This window comes from Hirundo rustica, chromosome 1 (genome assembly GCF_015227805.2).
Source record: "Hirundo rustica isolate bHirRus1 chromosome 1, bHirRus1.pri.v3, whole genome shotgun sequence".
In the NCBI taxonomy this organism is placed as follows: Eukaryota; Metazoa; Chordata; class Aves; order Passeriformes; family Hirundinidae; genus Hirundo; species Hirundo rustica.
The window spans coordinates 38,374,709-38,395,380 of NC_053450.1; the positions used below are offsets into that span (position 1 = coordinate 38,374,709).

General features: G+C 42.0%; 1 protein-coding gene across 1 annotated transcript; it reads right to left on the bottom strand.

The window, feature by feature from the left end:
* Positions 1–7: 7 nt before the first annotated feature.
* SDCBP (syndecan binding protein) lies at positions 8–15,389 on the bottom strand. The gene is made up of 9 exons (XM_040066556.1): positions 15,257–15,389; positions 10,750–10,831; positions 7,829–7,907; positions 5,207–5,316; positions 4,737–4,895; positions 3,565–3,740; positions 2,174–2,345; positions 1,599–1,690; positions 8–736 (listed from the first exon to the last, which is right to left on the bottom strand). The coding sequence occupies exons 2-9, from the start codon at positions 10,798–10,800 to the stop codon at positions 682–684; spliced, it is 894 nt and encodes a 297-aa protein (XP_039922490.1). The 5' UTR covers positions 10,801–10,831; positions 15,257–15,389; the 3' UTR covers positions 8–681.
* Between the last annotated feature and the right edge of the window lie 5,283 nt (positions 15,390–20,672).

Consider the following 20,672-nt stretch of genomic DNA (forward strand, 5'->3'; position numbering starts at 1 on the left):
CAGGATCTAAAGTTTTGGTCATTTATTTGGTTATGTCTGAATCCTTAAAAGAACATGGTTAAGGCGAGAGATCAGCATATTAGTTACAATTCATATAACAAGTAATAAAAAGATTTGAGTATCTGTACACTACTTTAATTAACGCTTACTTACTGACTGATGCCTTGAGCTATATTCAGCTAGGTGGCATTTTTGTGTAAACAGTATTTACTAGAACAAAAAATTAACTAGTACTAACTAGCCTTACTTCTAATACGCTACTTCAAATCTACTCTTGCAAACAAAAAGCAGTAAAAATAACTCATTTGTCTTAGACATACAAAGCACAGCATTGTCCTGGGTAACAACATGTAGCTTTGCAAGGGATACCTGGTTCCTTTAGTTGCAATGGCTTATAGTAGTAATAAGCTAAATAAAAGACCTACGAAAAGAAGGCATAACACAACTGGAATTTCACATTTGTCAAGCATGTAAGGCTGCAAGTTTTACAGTGTGTGAATACACGAGATACGTTGAACGGTGACATTCCCAGCCATTGTAGATGCAAATGCTTGATGCAGCATATCTTCTCTCTGCCTCCAGAAAGGCTCATGTGCAGAAGAAAGAGATCACTGAGTATAATAGCCCAAGTTTAGTGGAATCATCGTTAGGTATCTGTACACACACATCCATGGTGCAAGTTTAGACTTCAGGAACAGAGTGATCCATCAGGCTCTTCATGATGCTAGTTGCCATCCTAAGGAGAAGGAAAAGGCATTCAGGTTTGTAAGACAACTACAGAAGACCACTCAAGCTTCTGCTCGCAATTGCTTTATCATTGCCAGCCCCTTAATACAAACCAGAAGCTGGACTTTCACTCCACTATATCTGACAAGTTGCTATAGACAGCTGCACCAAACTGCACCCCCAGATGAAAGAGAAGCCCACAGTACTCAACATTTCTATTAGCACCTGAGCTGTGTTGTTGGTATCTTTCATGGTATGGGCACATGTGCAAGCAGAGTACAAGCACAAGGGAAGGAAAGCAGATGGAAAGGTGGCTGTTAGACTGAAAACTGCTTTGTAGAAAAAGGATACTAAGCCAAGGGGTTTAACAAAAAACAACAAAACAAGAAAAAAAGACTCAATTACATCCGAAGCATTATTAATGTCTAGCAAGTTCAAAACTATTTTTGCAGGAAAGATTTAGTTGTAGAAAGCCATTGTTACTAAATGATTAAGAAGAAACCCAAAACTATCCTGCCAAGAATCACTTTTACACCACAGGAATTAATTGGAATACAACAACATTTTAGTTACAAGGTAACAAATACTTGTAGTATGCAGTTCTCAGAAATTCAGGGTTTGTCAAAAGAAGTTTAGAAAAGGTTTTTTTCAAGAGAGAAAAAGGCAGAAGATATCACAAACAAAGAACAGGTTAAAAACAGTACCAACACACACCAATTTGACCAAAACATCAGATTCAATAAATATTCAGGCACCCCCACCCCTCCTCCAGTCTTCAAGTAAAGTTTGTAATTAAGTCATATCGTGAGTACACTTTATAGTCACTGTCCACTTGATTATAATTAACACCATGGCTGCTTTTTATTACCTACCTCTTTATTATATAGTCATAAATACTGGAAGGCATGACAGTGATGGTCACTACATTTCCAGCTGTTGCCAATATGTCTGCAACCTGTGAGTCCTGTTAGTAAACAAGTCATATATGAGCAAGGCAACTCAACTGGCTAAGAAAACAGCAACTCAAGAGCTTTTTCTAGACACATTTCACATGGCTCTGAGACTCCCCCTCAACTTGTTTGGAGCACTCAGCATTCAGGACAAATCACTGAAACTGAAACACCACTTTACAGATGTTTGGTTATGAGTTTCATGAATACACTGACTAGGGAAGGAACACAGATGTCATAGACAATTCTTGCTAAAATTTGATGCAGGTTGGAAGGAGGAAGCTTAGCCTTTGTTTTGCCAGCAAGGTTGGACTACAGATAAAAACAAGAGGACCAGCCTTGCCTGTAGTGGCAGACAGGGTGAGAATGAGTTTCCCTGGCAACCAATACAAAACTGCACAGAAGCCCAAAACATCTATGTCTCCCCAGACAAGTTACATAATGACTAGAGTTTTCATTTTATGAACACTAAACAATAGTAATAGTAGTTATTTTACCTTCAACCCAATTACATTCTGGCCATTAATTTCACAGATGTTGTGCTCTGTCAGAAGTCCATTTCTTGCAGCAGAGCTGTCTTTCACTATTGAGGTTATTTTTCCATTCTTGAATATGAAACCAACATGCCCTGTGCTGTCCTTATGCATGGTAATAATTCGTTCAAAAGGTCTAAAAAGACATTTAAAACACAAAACAATGTCTTCAGTCTACTAAACCACAGAAAAAAACACATGCTATTTTAGCATCTTTATCTTATAAAATAACTGTACTCTAAGGAACCCAAATATTTTCTATAATGAAAAGCTGTTGGATTTAACTTCATTTTGTTAATATTGTTGTATTAAAATATACTTTTTTATAAATCTTACATGTTTTCCCTGTTCTACAGATATTTCACAATATGGATTAATAATAATACAAAAAATCCCATACAACATCCACCCACCCACCCCCCCAACCAAAAAAACGTCCATTAAAAATAAGTTCTCCACAAACATTACAAGGTCGATAAAATTGCACGGGCAGTTTTAACAACTGTAGGTACACCACAGGATTCTGAGAGTACAAGGTTTCCCCAACAACCTTTCTACTGCTTTGGGGACAATGAACCTTTAAATTGTGTCTTTAAAAGGCAGTAGAAATAGGAAGGGGATGGCATGTTGGGCACTGAAGTGGCAGACAGAGCAGGGGATCTGCTTCCACAGTATTTTAATTCAGTGTTTGAAGTAACTGCCCTGATCAAAGCAGCTGCCCTCCACTGAGTCAGGCTCGGTTCTTAACAAAGAAGGAACATGGAAAAAGCTTTGAGTCATACACTTAGTCACATGAAGTACCATCTGTCTTCTTGCAGCCTACAGGCCTTATGTTGAATCTGACCTGTTGTTACTACATACAATTAGCTACAAGATCATTATTTTAAAAACATTGTGTCATCAAGCATGCTTTCAGTAAAACTGAAATAATTCCTCTGCAAACAACAGAGTTCACAAGAAAAGCTATCATGCTACATAAAATGCAAATTAATACAAACATTTTGTTACTGTCCTTTAATGTTGACTTTCACTTATACTAAATGAATAAAAAAAAAAAAAACCCTATCTGAAAAAAAGCACAGAACTCTTCAATTCAGAATTTAAATTTAACTTGTGCCATCTCTCACTCACTAGTTTATCTTGGAAAAATGTTATGCCTCAGCATGCCCAGGAAGTTTACAAATTGGGAACCATTTTGACTGTTCCCCACAAAAGGGAACATTTCTAAAGATCTTTACTACTGAAGTACATGGACAAACAGATTTTGTTAAACCTGCTCAAGCAAGGGGAGATCTAAATCTCTCAGAATTGCTCAGAGAGGGATAATGTAAATTCAGATCTGCAGTTGGCATTACCTGTCCCGAATGATCATTGAAATCCTTTCTGCAGAAGCCTGTTTCAGAACTTTATGTGCTTTATCAGAACTCCATCCTGCACAGTTTTCACCATTGATCTGCAGAACTTGGTCCCCAAACCGCAGACCAGCAAGGGATGCTGGAGAGTTTGCCTGAACTAACTGGACAAATATACCCTACAAAAGAGGAAGAAAAAAGGGAGGGGAGGAGAAGGGGAAGTTCTTGCTTAAAGATGAAGACCAGTCACAGAACACACAGCCCCTAAAGTTTCCCATTCTACACAATATCGGCCAAACAGACAAGACAGAAGGTTTTGCTAATTGTATCTTCCTAAGGGGCACTTTTGAAATTTCGGTCTGTTTCTAGAGGTATTTAATAGTCTGACAGATAATTAACGCTCAAACAAAGTTCAAAAACAAGCAAATCTGTCTAGATCTCTAAATATTAATAAAAAAACCCCATGAACGTAACATTAAAGTCTTAAGCAAAGGGGTAAATACTTGTCTGTTTTAACGGGTGTTACAAAATGATTTCTAGTCAAAGAACCCCTAAAACCAAGAAAAGCATATTAAAGCAAATCACAAATAATACCTTTGGGAGTGAGGGATGTTAAAAAAAAAAACCAACAAAACAACACAACCCCATGCTACTCTAAGAAAACTCCAGTTTCTGCATTAAAACAACTACAGAAAAGTGTTTTAACCCTAGAAGCTATCTTCAGTACAATTTTTAAAAAACGTTCAGATTAAACGACTTAAATAGTTTAAGTACCTTTAATAAGAAAGGAGATATTTCTAAGCTGTGGGCAGTTCTCTGCATACTGCTGAATATTAAGTACTGTCCAGTGTTTACACAAAGGTAAAAAGTCCTGAGCTGATAAAAAGTATCACAGCAACCATGCAAGGACAACTTTACACTCTAAACTGGAACAAGAAATACTGTATGTATTTTTCACATCTTATAAAACACATGGCATTAAACTATGGCTATAAATACAGATCCTAGTCCAGAGAGCTGGAAATCTAGTTACAAGTCTAATGAAGGACTGTAAAATTCTGGCAACAGATAACAAACCATTATACAGAAAACCATTCTGTCACCACACACTAACTTCATTACTAACATAGTCCAGCAGTAAAATCTCTAGAGGGAAAAGGAACCTCTACACTTACATTATCGACAGACTTAAGGCGAAGTCCAATTCTGCCATCTTGATCTTTACACAGAATTGCTTCACGGATGCCTTGCTTAATTTCTGCTCTGCGAATTCCAATATCGTTTCCAGTCACTGGAGCTACCATGTAATTAGTAGAAGGTCGTGTTACCAGTTGCTGATTAAAACAAAACAGCCAGACAATTTAGTTTCAACTTTTAAGAATAGCTATATGTCAGTTTGTATGAAATGATATTTTAAAAAAACAGCACACAAAACAAGCCACAAGACCAGGTCTCCCCACCCCCTGCCAACATTGGAAATGGACAGCTCAGTTTCAGAACAGACTAAAATAGGCACTGCTACTTAAATAATTCACCTCTCAGTCAAGTATGGTACTTAAGGCAAATAACAGTCTGCTCTAGAATGCTAGATATACATTTAGTCTTTAGGCTTTTGTTTTCTAGAATATGCTTGACTGGTACCTACACCCTGTGGCTGAGCAGCTGCTGCCACTGCCAAGTTCCTCTGCACCTCTTCCTCATTGAGGCTCAGGCCCATATACTGAGAAAGTTCTGGATACAATCTGGGGTACAAGCCTATGGGAAAAAAACAAAACAAAAATCAATACAACTCTTGGTTTGAAAAAGGGAGCAGTTAACTGCTTTTACATGCACAATTACTTCAACAAATCTTCTGCTGTTGTAATTATTTAATTGGAAAATTATGACAGAAGACCCACTTGAACCAGAACTGTTATTCTGGCCTGGTTTAGACGAGCAAAGCAACCAGACAAGAAGCACTTCTCAGATAAAGAACTTACAGAGAACTTTCAGTTTCAGTTACTTCATTCACCCTTTACACATAGACACATGGTGACGTTCCAAAACCAACAGTGTGCTGCATTCCGCGAGGACATGCCCTTAAGCGCTAGAACTTCTGGGCAATTAGTGAGGACTACTCTCCTCCCCACCCCCAAACCAGGTGGGCTGAAGAACATGCACAGAGATCTTCTTCAAAGTTCAAAACAGCACTCAAAAGAGGCATTCATGCCAGGGATATTCTAGATCTGAGGCATGGGAAGGTTTCTGCAGAAGCCTCCTGGTTATAAGGCTCGCACTACAGTCTGCTTTGAGTCTTCATGAGAAAGTAGCTGTCATTTTCTCACAGCTTCAAACTGTGGCTTTATAGATGCCTCTCAACAAGACAAAACACACACAGCCTTCAAAATATCCCTCTCTACCCAAGCGGAGGGAGGTGCAAGGAGTGGGAGGAAAGGAAGCTAAACTGATGGACTTGTCAGACCTTGAGCTGAACAACTCTGGAAAATAAACTTGATATTGCTGTCGACATTCCACAGATCATTAACTGGTGCCATTTTACAAGTGCCAGTTATGAGAGCTCTTAAGAGTTCCCCTGACATTCTCACTAAGTGAGTGGGAACAGAAAAGGCTGCTTGGAAAGAGAGGCAATGGAAAGGAGGGCTTCGGAAGCAACCAGACTCCCCAGCACACAAGGCTTAGGTTTCCGGTGTTCATTTATGGGCATAAATGTATAAAAACAGCTATTATAAGAATCCATGTCTGAACTGCAATGGAAAATAACTTTCCTGGGAAGGAGCAAAGGTCAGTGCAAGGTGAATGCCAGTATAAACAAGATTGATTTTGGTTTTTTTTCTTGTGCTCTTTAATATACTGCTTTGCATGAGAGCTGTCTGATCATATTTCTGGACTAGTCTAGTAGCTTATAGCTGCATCAATATTTATTAAAAAGCTTTTGATGAATAAATTTTCTAATTTTGTTTGGTTTTTCAAGCTCCTAGGATTATACACAACACAGCACAAGATTTCTTCAGCTACCCATTTTTTCTGTTTTGTTCTTTACTAAAGACCACAACACAGGATGCATCTTTGCTGGCTGAATTACAATCTCATTTAAAATAGAGAGCGCTCCAAATAGTGGAACACACAAACTCTTGATGTATAGTCTCCTGTTTCTGTCAGGACAGAAGCATTTCCAGTGGGTCTGGCACATGATGTAAGGCCTTCTTTCGTTTGGGATATATTGAATGATTAATCACTCTTCAGCCACAGAACTCCAGAGCAATTCACACACAAACTGATGTCAAAATTATGTTTTGGTTCCTGCTGGCCAAACACATGCAGGAGAATTCAAACTACGGACAGCAGTAAAAATGCTGCCAAGACTGCTGAAGGAAACTCAAATCCAGTCTGGTGAGATTAGGCCAGATAAATACCTAATCCAGACAGGATCTACCAGAGGCAACTCTGGTGAGCAATGCAAACATCTGCCTTAAAGTCATCTCAGACACAGAAGGACCCAGAGGAGAACTGGAGACAAAGTTCTATCCACCAGCCTTTAATACCTGATCAACCAGCACTCCTGACCACCATTCCAGCACTGCTGCTGGTCTTGCTGGTTAGAGACTTTAGGCTTTTTAGACAGAGAGTAATTTACTAAAGCATAGCTCTAACCTCAAACATACCTGTGCATCTTTGTGGATGTACAGGTACATGGGAGAAAAGAAGAAGAAAGTACAAATCAGACTTAGATCTGATGGATTTCCCATCACACATTTGCTTCTAAAATCTGCTGGAAGTTTTAAGTTGATTGCACAACAAAATTAAGTGCCAGCTTCCTGGGCACTTCTATTATTGACAGAGATTTTTCTTTGTCCCAAAGCAAACTCACATGTAAAGGAAAGACTGTGACTTGCACTTTCCTCTAAAGCTTACAAATACATATGTGATAAATAATGACAACTAAGTGTCTGAGGTAAGAGCTAACAGAGCCCAAAGGTACCAACATCAAATCTTGCTATGCTAGGCTTACTCGGAAAAGGTTGCAAAAAGAGAAGGGTGGCTGCTTGCCACAACTTCCTTTTATAAGCAAACACTGTTTTTTGACTCCTATAGCACCTTACCACGGTTGGTGTTGGCATTTCCAACATGGAAATGTAAACAGGGTAACATTTATTTCCCTTTGTAAATAGGGTAACATATTTATAGCTATTTTTGACTGTACTGTTAACTTTAGGATTTCGTAACTGCTTTCCACAACATTAGGATACTATGCAGTACATGAGCTTACCTCCATCACAAGGAATTGGAGCAGAAGCTTCAGACAAGATTGCTGGATTAGCTGGATTTGAAGAAAATGCAGTCTGAGCCTAAAAGCAAAGAAACTCACATATGCTATCTTGTATAAGAAAAAATAAATCTTAATTATGCAGGCAGGAGACTCAGCATTTTCTTTTTTCTTGTACATGCTAATTACTATCCATCTTGGAGTAATGAAGTCAAGCTTTTTATGTGAAATAGCTTCAGTACAACATGCTGTTATAGTATCAAAACTACTTTGGCAGATCAACTCACATCTTCCTCAGAGACAAAGCTACAGTGATAATGCAGAAAGGCTTTCCTGTCAACCTGTTCTTCTGTTTACATCATCAAGCAAGTTAAAAAGCCTTAAAGGAAACATCACCTCTGTCCAACAAAGCTTACAACTAAGTTTTAAGGTATGATCTTTAGCAGAGTTTTTTACAATTACTGTTTTCAGCTGGATAGCAGGAGTGTTACTTCTTCACACCATTTGCAGACATTAATAGTGAGATCCATAGTTCTTTTCAGGTGTCAAGTTCTGCACAATCCAGTGCTACTAGCATAACATCTTCTGAAAGAAACAGATCTTCCAAGATATTTTTTCTACAGCAATTGCCACTACAGTGAACACATCAGGCTTTATTTCTGTATTGCTGACTGGCTTACGTTATTAAGTTCTCTTACACTGGTGAGTCAGTTTCCTTCCTTCTCAATACCTCAGCTCTATTTTTTTTGCCTTGTGTGTTCATGACCAGTGAAAATACAGCCTTAGAGAGGCCTCTTAAGCATGATGGAAACAGCTATCCCAATAACTTTCCTGAGGCTGAATGTCAAAGGTGGGGGGTGCAGGGGGAGGAAATACTCAATGCATAGTGAAACATTATGCTGAACAGGACACATAAATTTTCTAACACAACATGACAGTCAAATTACTTCATGATGTTAAGGAAATGCTTAAAAATAGAAGACTTCTCAATCCTGTACACTCCAGGATGTTGTCTTTAAAAAAAGGTTTCTCAGCAAGAATGAGTCATTATTTAGCAATATCACGTGTATTTAGAAGCACAGCCTCCAACTCAAATGACGGACAAAAAGAGAAGGTTAGAATAATATTTAATGTTTGTTTCAGCCAGCAGTCATTTGAGTCTTACTCATTCATTGCAGATACAGACGGTTTTCAGCACTCTGCCCCCCTTTCCTCCTAAGAATGCTCTCAGACTTATTTAAAAAGACAGCAGTTTTATAATGCATTTTTTATGAGAAGGAAATAATTTAGCCTTTGATGCCAGCAGGTCAAGGGAGGTGATTCTGCCTCTCTACTTGGTCTTTGTGAGACCATACCTAGAGTGCTGTGTCCAGCTCTGAGATCCCCAGCATGGGAAAGACATAAACCTGCTGGAGCAGGTCCCAATGATCACAGAAGTAATCAGAAGATGGAACACCTCTCCTATGAGAAAAAGCTGAGAGCTGGGGGTGTTTAGCCTGGAGAAGAGAAGGCTCTGGGGAGACCTTACAGCAGCCTTTCAATAGTAAAGGGGACTTAAAAGAAAAATTATGACAGACCTTCTAGCAGGGCCTATTGCAATAGGACAAGGGGTAAAGGTTTTAAACTAAGAGAGGGTTACATTTAGACTTAGACCAGATATGAGAAAGAAGTTTTTTAAAATGAGGGTGATAAAGCATTGAATAGGTCATCCAGACAGGTGCTAGATGCCCCATCCTTGAAGACATTCAAGGTCAAGTCAGACAAAGCTCCAAGCATAATGACCCAAAGTATTCAGTGAATCTATGAAAAGCATCAGTGAAAATGGAATGGCTTACTGGTTACATTTATGACAATTTTCAACTAATACATAAACTCTAGCAGTTGGTTAATAAAGGCCAAAGGAGCATGTTCTTGGCTCCAGGCTACTCAATTTTTAGTTCAGCATTACCAGACTGTAGATAAAGGACTCTGGTTACATAAGAATGGAGTGGGTGGACATGTCAAGCAGAAATCCCAACATAGCACCCACAACTTCAAAAGCCCCACCCCACACATACAAACACAGATTAGACAAGGCACTGTACTTTGGCATAGCACAGGATAATTAAGAAGCGGTTCTTGCAGTTTGCTTGATTGCTTCCCAATGAAAACAGCAAGGACAGAAGTAGCAGCCACCTAAAAACACACTATAACTCCTTGCTGTTGTTTACACCAGGAAGGAATGCAAGTTAAGTTCAGGAAAAGGTAAAATGCTGAAGAAAGGAAGGAAAGTCCTTGTGAAATACATCCATGTCAAACTTCTCAGTTTTTAATCCACTAAAGTGTTTTTTCATGATTTTGTTTCACAGATATTTTTTAGTCCTCATCATGTCTAATAATAAAGCTACAAATAATCTTACACATAAAGGGTTTTGCACAAAAGTGATAATCTTGGATGCACTGTGAGAACTGGTCACTACCATGAAATAGCCAGAGGACAAGTCTGATTCCAGATGGCATTAAGACAGCCAGTGCTTTTTGTTGCTGTTGTGCTCAAATGACCACAAAAACTTTCTACCACAGATCTGGATGCTGAGACTGAGATGCAGCAGATTTATTAGTTTGGTCATCAAGTCAGAAATTAAGTATGTGAAGAGACTGATTATACTCATCTACTTAAGACTATTTACCTATACTTCAAAAAACTCAAACATATTGAAGACAAATGAATACAAATGAATATATAAAGCAAAATAAATATATCCAGGTGCTAAAATAAGCATTAATCATTTTAGACCAAGCTACAAAGTAAACAGATTGTCTTTTCCCTTTCAGAGTGAGACAGTAAAACAAATTCTCAACTACAATAAATCTCCCCTTTTCTGGATTAAATATCAGATATATTATTGTCATCAAAACTCATCTTTTTTTAAAGTCCACCATACCTGAATAACTTTGTCCACCTTCAGATCTTCTAGGGAAGGATAGAGAGACATTTTGATGAAGTCTTACTGGGTAGAGGGCAGACTGGAAAAAAAAAACAAATGGGAAAGCAAACAAACAACATGATTAGCTTTCAGATATTTACTGAGTTTAACTCCTTAGTTTTATTTTTTTAAAATAAATTAACAAGACTAAATAAATTAACAAGACAAGTGCTAAATAAGTGTTCTGTGACCTGCCAATCAGCAATAAAGATATCTGGCACTACAGACGGATTCCATTAAGACTACCCATAATCTGTTATCAATACCAGCCTTTGGCTAATAGGCTTTATTTAATATACTTAGCAGTATCAAAGTTTAGTTCTCAATGACGAGAAAACCTACACAGAGAAATACATTTCACAGGAAGCAAAGGGAGACTTTAGGAGGCCAAGATGCAATTATGATGAGGGTTAAGAGGAAAAACCTAATCACCCTCCTCCCAACAGGGAGAGTATTTTATATACAACTAGGGAAGCTTCCACTCTGTTATCCAATTTATTTAAACACTTCTAACATTCCACTGACCTGCTTTCAGCTGGGCTAGAGCTAATATTCTTCCTAGAGCTGTGTTTTGGATGAGAATATTAATAACACACCAACTGTTTTAGTTGTTCCCAGAAAGTGTTTATCCTAAGTCAAGGGCTTTTCAGTTTCTCATGCCCTGCCCAGTGAGTTGGCTGGAGAGGCACAAAGAGCTGGGAGGGGACACAGCCAGGATAGCTGACCCGAACTGGCCAAAGGGATACCATGTGGCACCATACTCAGTATATAAACTGGGGGGAAATCTGGCCAAAGACATGGGCACTGGTCACCAAGTGGTGAGCAGTGGAATGTGCATCGCTCATTTTATGTATTACAACTCTTAATATTTTTTTCTTCCTTTTCTGTCACATTAAACTATCTAATTACATCAGCCCATGACTTCTCACTTCACTCTTCTGATTCTCTCCCCCCATCCTGCTGGGGCAGCGGGAACAAGCAAGCAATTTTGTGGCGCTCCGTTGCTCACTGGGGTTAAATCATGAGATCCAGCAAGAAGCCACTAGAGAGAACTGGCTTCCCATGTCCATTTACAACACATTAATTGCAGCAAGAGCCCTGTATAAACTAGGAAGATTCAGTGAGTGGTGAGCTTCAAAACACAAGAGATTCCAGGCTGGCTCTCATGTGATGTTCAGTGAGCCCTGTGACAACTTATCAGGAAGTAATACAAAAACCAACCAATCTGCGCCCCCCCCCCAAAAAAACCAAAAAAAAACCCCACAAAAACAAACCACAAAAAACACCACCACTAAGCAAGAACAAAAAACAGTAAACCACTTCATATGATATTCTAAGGCACCATGCTGATATCCAGCTCTGCTAGAACCCATCACCTGAGGCTTCAGTAAATCCTATTTTTCCAGAGCTCCTTCACTCATGCTCTCTCACTGAGATCAGCTGAACTTTTGAAACCCAGAATGAAACATTCCACATCAGTATATGGGAATATTTTAGTGAGAGGGATATAACCAGAAGACACTAAAATGTGATACAGTTTTGCAAGTCACCAAAGGTATTGAGAACACAGTTCATACAGAAGTTTTACTCACTACAAGTTTTTAGTTTGGAGATTCATTTTATCATCCAAAGAAAAAAAGGTTTTTATTAATGTAGCAATTTAGCAAAAATTCCAGACTAAAAGTAACCATTGCATAAATCCTTGAGCTATTGCTTCTTTAAGTGCAGATATGAAGTCCATTTCTAAATGAACACCACACACACAGATGCCTAATGTGATACTGCAGTAACACAATAGACATCTCTTCATATTACACTAAATTCATCAGCAGCTTTTATGCTTGTTCAGCAGTGCCCAACAGCTCCAGTATCATGTCAAACTGCAATTAACTTCAAAAAAGCATGCCCTAAATGTGACAGAGATCTAAACTGTAAACAGTTGGTCTCTTATATTACAATAATTAATTGCTACTGACTTTTTTGATTAATTATTGCAACTCTACCAAACAGAGTAAAAGCCTGGAAACCACAAATTAAACACACACATTTAAGGCCAGTTTGAAGTTCTGTTTTAATCCAGCATTGACCTGAAACAACTAAATGCTTTTGCTCATCCAAAATGGGTAATAGCAAATGTAAGCAAAAGCCCTTGGTCAGTCAGGTAAGTGGTTCCTGGATGCTCCATTCTGCTGCTCACACCAGTCAAGGCACACACAGCATCGGACTCGGCATCTCCCTCTGTGCTACAGCTGCCCTGGTAGATTCAGGTGCTGCTCCCAGCACTGGCACATGTTCAAAGTCAGCACACCGCTGGCAGCAGGCAGGAAAAGAGGGCAAGCCAAGGACAGTGTGTCCCCAAAGGAGTCAGCCAGCGGCAGGGCGGCAGCAGCACTTTGCAGGTGGTAATCTCTGGCAACCACAGAGCTGCAGAGCACAGCACAGGGAGAGCGGGGTCCCCTGCCCCAGTGACCAACTTCCATGGAACGTCCTGCCTAGCTTTATTTCTCCTCCACAGACCACACAGTTCTCTGCACATAGTTACCTGGTTACATTTGTCATGGACAGGCAACCTCAACCTCCCCCTAGATTATAAAAAGGAGCACAGTGCTTTCTGTAGAAAAGAATTAGCAAAGTTAAACATATACTAGGATCCAGATTACAAAAAAACAACACTCCAGAAGTTTATCCTAACCCTTGACAACCCCCTAAGCCTCCCCTCCCCAGCCAAGGGTTAAACAAACCCAAGTGTTTGTCACGAAGGATCTGCTGGGCTGGCTCCCGTGTCACAAACTCACCAGTTCCTGGTTTTGGTTTTCCAACTAAATAGCCAGAGTAACAGTCACCACGTAACTGCAATCAGCGAGTTCGTAACTTCGCACATGGTATCGTATTAGATAACGATAGCCACAAGAATATTGCGTTTAGTTTAAAAAAGGACTTTTTTAAGTAACAATTGCCACCGTCAGAGACCATCGGTAATTGCAGCAAGAACTTGTCCATGACTTCTGTGCAACGTTATTCACAGTATAAACATGAATTTTAGTCGGTGCTGTAACGGCTTTAGGCACTAGGGAGTGGATACCACAAAACGTGAGTCACTACAACCTCCTCTTCTCTCTTAAAAATCTACACCAACATCAGAATCAGGTTCCCCAACCATTTCCATACTTTCACGTACTGTAAGGAGACCATGTGTTTAGGGACACAGAAGTGAAAACAAAAGGAAGGGCATGGGCCAGGAGCTGTAACTCTGCTAGCGAGCCGCAAAACCTGGCAGCAAAGACCTCGCCCCCCTCTTCAGTACACTTGGCTGGAAAGTGACCGCCCCTGCCAGCACGTCCCACTAAGGAGATCCTGTTTGCCAAAGGAAGTACCGGGCCACCGATCGGAGAAATATGAAAGGCGTCACTCGTGACACCCCGAGCCTGCCAGCAGGAAGTCTTGAAGGTGGGAGTGATCCCGAACTGCTCTCGGTGGCGCGGCTGGGAGGAGACGGGCTGCCCGACGCATTCTTCAGCTCGGAAAGCATGAACACAGCACAGGTCCTGCCAAACCCCAACCTGTAGTGACTGCAGTCTTTGAAAGCACCAGCAGCCAAAACTGTGGGAGGAGACAGGGGGAAAAAAAAAAAAAAAAAAAAAAAAAAAAAAAAAAAAAACACCAACACAACCCCAGAAAACGCTGCCCCATATGTGTTCCTCCTGTAGACCGTGAAAAAAGTACAGCGGGACACAATGTTGGCACCTATAGGAACATTGGTTCCCATTTGCAGAAATTAGACGTTTACGAGCCCCAAAATTCATCTTTAAAGCAGATCGGGGACAACACCTCCCGAAGGTCAGACTGAGACATCACGAACCGAGGCACGGTTTCGTAAGATACATACTCCACTAATAACTCAGTATTTCCCTTCTGATACGTATCTAATTAGCCAGGGAGCAACTGCCCTCATTATACGCTCATCTCCGAAACCTGCTGCCTCCATTTCAGACCTGAAGCAAGGCTCGCCTGCCTGAAAAGGCCGTCGTATCACTCCACCGCAGCAGCACCTTTCAGCCCGTCTCAAGAGAAGTTGATACTAATGCCCTAGCTTCTCCCACTGGCCCCGGAGCCCCAACGAGGGGCCAGAAAACGCTCCCAAACCCGAGAGCCGGGCACGGACAGTCACACGGGGCCCTATTCAGGCGCTGCTTTCCCTGTCGGCGGGCGGAGAAGCCCCTCGGGCCGGCAGCGCCCCGAGCCCCGCTGAAGCCTTCCCCCCGGCCGGCTGCGGGGAGCGGCGGCCCCGCAGGAGCACGACACGGCTCCGCGGCTGGAGCGGGCACCAACACCGCCCTCGCAAGCGGCACAGCGGGGCCGCCTCGGCGCCGGCCGCCCCCTCCCCGCCCCGCAGCCCCCCGCCCGGGCCCGAGGAGCGCACAAAGAGCCGCGGGGAGAAGACCCCGCCCGTCGGCCCCTCGCTTACCTCCGGCCCGGGGGATTGTTGGTTGTCGTCCGTCGGGGCCCGCAGTACGGAGAAGGGCGGCGGCAGCGGCTCCCCTGGATCCCGGCAGCGCCGCTATGAGCGGAACGGGGGTGGCGGCGCAACTGGCCCGGCCCCGCGCATGCTCCGGCGGCGGGGAAGGGGCCGGGGCCGGGGCCGGCGGCTGTGGGGCGGAGTGGGACCAGCGCGGTGGAGGTAGCCTCCTTCCACTCTAGCCGCTTGTTTTGTTTCACGTAGAATTTGGTTGAAAGAGATCTTCAACATCGTCGAGTCCATCCGTCTACCTGGCACTACCGCTGAGACCACTGAACCACATCACCCAGCGCCAGATCCAGACGCCTCTTAACACCTCCAGGGATGGTGACTCCACCACCTCCCTGGACAACCTATTCCAGTGCCTGACCACTGTTACTCTGGGTCTTCCCTGTTTCAGTTTAAACATTTGCTCTGGGTCCCCTCAGTGCAGGCACGGCAGAAGAGACGGGCCCCCACTCCACCTAATCTCCACTGTAGAGAGAGAGAATGTCCTCTCTGAACCTCCCCCTGAGATTTCTATGGTTTTGTCGGGCCTTAGACTCATTCGTGCGCCATTATTGGTTGAAGCTGTCGTCTTCATGGAGAAAAAGTACGATTTTCTGCTCATTTTCCTACTTTTATTTTTCTGCTGTAATAAACCACTCTCCACTAACGACCTCGTGTTTGCCTTGATTTGCTTGTCTGGCGTGGATGGGCGAGCTGTGACACATCAGAGCCAGAGTGACCACATCACCTGTCCCACGGTCCAGCACCTGCCTGAGCCTTCTCCTACAGGCAGCAACAGAAGCAGAGCTTTTATCCTGGAGAGGGTCCCCTGAAGAAACCGTGATGTAAAGTGTACCAGTGACAGAGAAATCCCCGAACAAGCTCGGGAAAAGCTTTCATGAGTCAATTATCATAATTACCCCCCTTAGTCCTACTTAGAGTGTGAACTTCTCTAGCATCAATTTTCGGTCTTTCCTTCTTCATTACAATTCTTTGCCTGTTGTCAAATCTTGTTCATCATACAGATAATTAAATGCGCTGAGTGCCCTACGGCTTCTCCTCACGTAAGAAGCCAGAGCGTTCAGCAGAGAAGTTGAGCAGTACTAGGAAGCCCGGCACCTAGGAAGGAGGTCTGCTCCCACCTACAGTCTCTTTCTCCTGTCCTCAGCCAGTTGGGACTGGCAGTCGCCACGCTCTTCTGAGAGAAAGCTTAACTCATTGCCCCAGGAGAAATCAACTCCACCAAAAAATATGAATGCTTTTCTGCTGGTTAGTGAGCCATACTGGCAATAAAAGTCCCTCTCAAGCACAAGCATGAGCCAGAGCAAGGAAGCTTGTGGCTGGAAACAGGAGAAAGGAGGAAACAGAAGGAGAAATGGGAATGAGAGGGAAGGTTGTGTCACTTCATTCTGGCACTAACAGGTGGTTTCATCATTTGGGCTGTCTGCACAATCAAAACCTTAGTTAAGCTAAACAGAATTTTTGTTGCAATATATGTTTTTCTGTTGTTGTTGCAGTATATTTTCCAGTTCTTTATTCTCTCCAGTTGCCAGCATCTTTGGTGAGCACCATAGGATAGCAGCCACAGCAGTGCTGAATACAGCTCTCTGGCTGCTCAGGAGGCTTCTGTTTCTATGTCCAGCACTCGGCCAGACATGGAACCTTCCTGCATGCCACTACCTGAACCATTGGCTGCTCAGTCATGCAACTACAGGTCATTAAATATATGATGTGAAATCTTGGGCTTAGGGTATAAGTTCACAAAAATCCTGTGTTACGTGTCTTCTGGGCCAGGAGGAAGGGAGGGAATCTAGCTCTGGTTTAATAATGACAGATGATTACTGCTTTAGAAGTGCTATATTTTCTTTGTAGCCAAAAGAGATTTTAACGTAAGTGCAGTGAAAGTTTAAAACTGTGCTTAGACAAAGTGCGCCACTCTTCATCCTGAAATGAGCTCAGTGCAGTGAAGCCCTGGACCCACCCTGTAGAATGAAGAGCACTGCAGTGCTCGTGTAGCATGGAAATTGCAGGTGTGTCATTGACAATTTTCCGGTGCAATTCTGCTGGGTGCCAGTGCTAACAGTGGAAGGGTGGTGTTTTCTTTTGGTTTGATGTTGAATGCTCCTCTCATTGCAAAGACCTTTCTTCTCTCCAGAAAGCTAGGTTGCTATTTGCTGTTTTCTGCATTAATTTATCTCTTTGTGGTCTTTCAATTCAGCCTGCTGTTATCCACGGAGCAACTTTTTCCAGTGGGTTATCAGACTTGTACTGTCAATGCACCCTCCCTGATTTCACCCACAAGACTGTAATGGATGTTAATTTTCTTTATGATTATGTCCTAGCCCAAACACTTGGTTCCGTATGGTTTATTACTTGTTGAGCATACTGTGTGTGCTCTATTACAGATACATGATCTAAGAGCAAGCAAAGTCTAGGTTATGGGCAGTAGCTCTAGAACCATGTCTACCTGCAGGACATCCACTTTGGTATCAAAAGTGAATCTTATCATCCTCATCTCCCAATGTATTGTGAAACATGATTTCAATACAGATTTTGAAAAACTGTATAAGGCTGTTTCATATTGCTAAAGAACAGCTATTGGAGAGAGAAAGATCGCACTTTTGTCCTGAAAAGCTTTCTTGGAATTGTTCATTTAAATATAGGAATGAAATATAATAAACCAGAAAGATAATTGCTGAAAAATGGGTATGTCTAATCTGTGCGACCAGTGCAGTTTGTCTCAGGGTCCTCATCCTTTGAACACACAGACTAAAGACAATTCCAGCTACTGGTCTAGTATTGTTTCCTTCCCAGGGAAACCAGATCTTGGAAGGGGGTGGCATGTGCCTCAGTCACTCTGTGACATAAGCTGAGCACCTGGGACAAGGGAGATATTTCTGTGCCCTGAAGTTTGGAGGGAGGCAGAAGAAGGGCCAGGCCATATCTTTCTAAGAACTCCACTGAGACTGAGGAGCTCTAAGGAGTCACAGGTGAATTGCCCAAATAAATATCTCTAGAAGTTCCTGTGGTATGTACGTCTATTGTTTGAAAGAAGTGGAACAAATAGCCAAGTCAGTAGTCTTTGCTTGTTTAAATTATAAAATCACTGGCAAGTGTGATAATTTTCCATCATATGTGTACTGTTTGTGGGTTTTTTGCTGGTCTAGTGCCAACTTTCAAAGAATAATAGAAACCACCCACTGATCAGTATCAGTCTCAGCTGTTGCAAAAATCTTAATAATACATAATTATTACTGAAAAGTTCACATTTCTCCTTTGAAGCTGAAAACAGGTTGTGCTTTTGTTTGTAAGGAAGCTCTCCACCCATTCCGCAATGAGACATTATTAGTGGTCCCTCAAGAGGCACAAATTGTGCAAGATAGCAACCTGCCAGCACTGGAAACAGAATAATTGTACTAAGGTGGTTCCATACCTGGGGTAACTACGAGGGAGTTAACAGGTCCTGCTCTAAGCCAGGTGAAAGGAGTGTCCAGACATGTTGTTTGTATTTCTAGAACAAACTTACCCCAAACCAGCTTAATTAACTGTGGGGCTGCATTGCACTGAGCTGGGCCTCTAGACTCCATGTTACAAGAATTTTTGTGCTTTCCATTTGGAAACGATAATTTCAGCTTAAAGCCCTGTTATGCAGAAGAGATTACATCACAGGAGCTTTGCCCCAGTAAGGTACTTAACATTAGAAAATGCTAGGTCACTTTTTTCCTCATTCCCTGATCATCTTTTTTTGATCTTGCCTTTTAAGGGCATAACATATTACTTTCACCTCCAGCCCACAGGGTGGATAGCACTCAGTGAGTGATTTTCCACTGTTCAGTTGGCAGTTTCATGCCCAATTTCCTGTCTACTATTCAAACTCCGCTCTAAAGATGGAAATACTAATGTTGTCACCATCCTTTCTAAGTAACGCTCTAACATCTGAGTGCTGTGCAAACAGTTGCTCATTTATTTTCTGTCATAATTCCTGGGGTACAGACAAGGAATTCAGGTACTCAAGTTGAATATGCTCATAATGCATTATTCTGAGCTCTCAGTTCCACCAGCTCATGTCTCATGTCTCATGTCTGTGGTAAAACAGGAGATATTTTGTTAAATCCCCACCTTCCTGACTTCACTGACTCGTTGTACCCAACACTTCTGCAGATTAGACCTAGAGCCTCTGTGGGGCAAATAGAAAAGGAGCAAAACACAGGAACTGCTTTGTGGAGAGTCTGGAGAGAGGAGTTATTTGTCACTGCAGGAGAGCTCTGGGGCAGAGACTCCACAGCCTGACAGTCCAGGGTGTGAGCAATAAATTGTTCCTCTGTCCTCCTCATTCATTAGACACCTTCTAGTCTTTGCAACAGATGAAGACAAGGTCCTGCAGACAACAAGCTCCTTCGTGCCTGACCCTGAGCCATTCCTAGGAGACAGGAGACAGGAAAGAGGCAAGGAAGGGGTAGATTTGAGCTCTACACAGGCAAGCAGGAGGAGTGACTGTGCTCTTACTGTGCCTAATCCACAAGTGGGATTTTGCTGGAAAGGACTTAAATAACCTGAACAGTTCTTTCCTGCCTCTGACATGTTTCAGGGTTTAAAAATCTATATTCTTTGTTTTCATATTGTAAAGACTAGGTAGGCATGGCAGAAATAAGGTGTATATTTCACAGTAGGTGTAATTTTTTCTGTTTAACTGTTTTCACAGGGATTCAATGTCTTTTCCTTTCTCCTGGGATCTCTAAGTTAATATTTTGTACCTTTATGTTAGATACAGTCTAGTTCAGGCTGAGGTTGTGGTAATATAGGTGATGTTCCATGGTCTAGATGAAGCATGAAGCAAGACAAAAGGACAGATCCCTCTACCCTCATAGAATCACAGAAGGGCTTGGGTAGGAGGAGACCTTAAAGATAATATAATTCCAAACTCCTGCCATAGGCAGGAACACCTTCCACTAGACCAGGTTTCTCCAACCAAAACCTCATCCAGCCTGTCCTGGGCACAAGTGCTTGTGACAAATGCAGCATGAATAATCATTGAGCTCTGATGCCTCAATGGGAGGCTGGATCTTTGTTTTAAAATGCCACCAAGGATAAATTTGAGCAGACATCTGCCTCTGGGATGGGATGGTGGGACAGATGTGGACCGTCCTTTTGCTCTGCTCTGGCTACTGGGACTGTAACATCTGGAAGAAGAGGCAAAGGACAGTGGAGGCCAAGAGCAGCTGCTCTAGCAAGGCTCACTAGTGGCACCTGTTGGAGAATTTTTATGGTACCTACCTTCGAGGTGAATTAAACACACCCTTATGCTTAAATATAAAAGAAGAAGTTAATGAACAATGCATTGGGCGGAGTCCCATCACAATCTGCGGCTCTGCATGGA